The sequence below is a fragment of the Nematolebias whitei genome, chromosome 6 (genome assembly GCF_014905685.2).
Source record: "Nematolebias whitei isolate Nwh7 chromosome 6, NemWhi1, whole genome shotgun sequence".
Classification (NCBI taxonomy): domain Eukaryota; kingdom Metazoa; phylum Chordata; class Actinopteri; order Cyprinodontiformes; family Rivulidae; genus Nematolebias; species Nematolebias whitei.
Genome location: NC_056503.1, coordinates 22,360,834 through 22,362,666, shown reverse-complemented (window position 1 = coordinate 22,362,666; position 1,833 = coordinate 22,360,834). Strand labels below are relative to the sequence as shown.

The window sequence follows — 1,833 nt, the reverse complement described above, 5'->3', positions numbered from 1 at the left end:
ATATATATATATATATATATATATATATATATATACAGTATATATAACATGCTTTTTAACTTATATTAATACTTTGAAATAAATATTCATTCAAATTCATCCTGTTGGCACTGTTATATTCTATCATGTTGTTGTTTACTATCTCTCTTTAGGACCTTGTAAATATTATAATTACTTTTTCACTTTTTGGTACTTTATTTTTGTACCCTTGTTGCATGCTTTATTATTTCTTGCTTTTTTGTACTTTGATTTTTTAGCAAGTCAAATCGATTCTTCTCTCATAAGCATTTCATTGTACTATTAATCTTGTGTTAACCTTGCATATGACAAATAAACACAACTTGAACTTGAACTTCAGACTGCTTCTCTGCTAGGTTACCTGTGGCCACTTGCCCTGTTTGGCAGCTTTCAGCCTGCTAACCAACAGCCTGACATCAACTGTATCTGTATATTTTAGTTAAATTTAGAACTCTTCAGGAGTTAAAATGTAATAAAACCTTCCTTCAAGAAACACCCACATTTTTATGACTCTTAACAGTCTTGTTCCTCAGGAAACCTAAATACCAGGAGAGCTAAATCCTTCTCCAATCAATACACAGTGGCTCAGGCTGAGACCCTGTGTGCAAAGATTAATCTGAACTTCAGAGACCCAAAGCTCAACAGACGCCTGGCTGCGATTCTCTGACAGAACCAGCTCCATGATGTCAAACTCTCAGGCATGCACTGAATTCTAAATGTCAATAACCTGAACTCTGCTTTGGCCTGGAGAAAATCAGCTTCGGAGAAGAAAAGGAGAGATGTAAGGGAGGAGGGGGGAGAGGAAAAATGCATTGTGGATAGGCCAAATTCTTCTTGTTTAGGAGAAATTTAGAAAAAAGTCAGAATGCACATGTTCATTCCAAGGTTCAGTGTTGGATTAGCAAAGAGTCTTTGTCCTTGAGTAAACTAAGTACCCAAAACTGGAGCCCAGACTTTAACTTCAGAAAGGATGAAGGGTCAATTAATATCTTGCTTTCATGTGTTAGGGACAAAATACACATTCCTAATTGCTATGTTACCAAAGAAGAAGTAAAAAAGGTAAAATTACTTAAAATGTCCTTAATGCTAATCCTAATGTGGTTTCTCTAAAGAGTACACACAGATTGTGAAATACTGGCTCCAGTGATTGTGGTATGAGACAGTGGAAAAGGCAGGGCTTTCTAAAAATAAAAATAAAATAAAAAACCAAGATAATACTCATTTTACAACTAGTTTGATAGTGAGCAGTCTGGGTGGACAACCGGTTTTAATGCCAGAAGGACTACAGAATCGTAACAAGACAGGCTTTTTGCCTCAAGCTCATGGTTTATAGTGTAAACACTTTCAGAGCAGAAACAAAAGGAAGGAACAAGAACAAATATACAGTGCAGACAGACAGTAATGAGTAAATGCATTCAGAATGAGGAAATGGTTCACGTGGTTCTTGCTCACCTGATGACAACATCATATTTATTGATGAGGCTTCCCAAAGAGCTGTTTTTAACCACAAAGCCATTTCCGACGACCACACAGGTTCGGCACGCAAGGCTGTAAGAGAAACATCACAAAACACATCCTAGTAGAACATTTATGCTGTTTCACTTACTGTATATTAAAATCAGAAGAAAAAAAAAACTATCAAGTCCATAATGAACGAGCTGCCAATGTAGCAACATACAATTATTATTTTATTTTTTGTGTGTGTGGTGGTTGTTGTTGTTAAAAGGAATTAGTTAAAGGGCAAAAAGTTTGTTGGGTTGATCATACACGCACATGTATACATATATCTACCATTGAACTTGACCTTCAACTTAT

General features: G+C 35.7%; 1 protein-coding gene across 1 annotated transcript in view; it reads right to left on the bottom strand.

Annotated features, from left to right (window-relative positions):
- st3gal4 (ST3 beta-galactoside alpha-2,3-sialyltransferase 4) overlaps positions 1–1,833 on the bottom strand; it is a 60,623-nt gene that overhangs the window by 14,594 nt on the left and 44,196 nt on the right. The window contains 1 exon segment of the mRNA XM_037677771.1: positions 1,471–1,566. Coding sequence (XP_037533699.1) covers positions 1,471–1,566 — 96 coding nt within the window.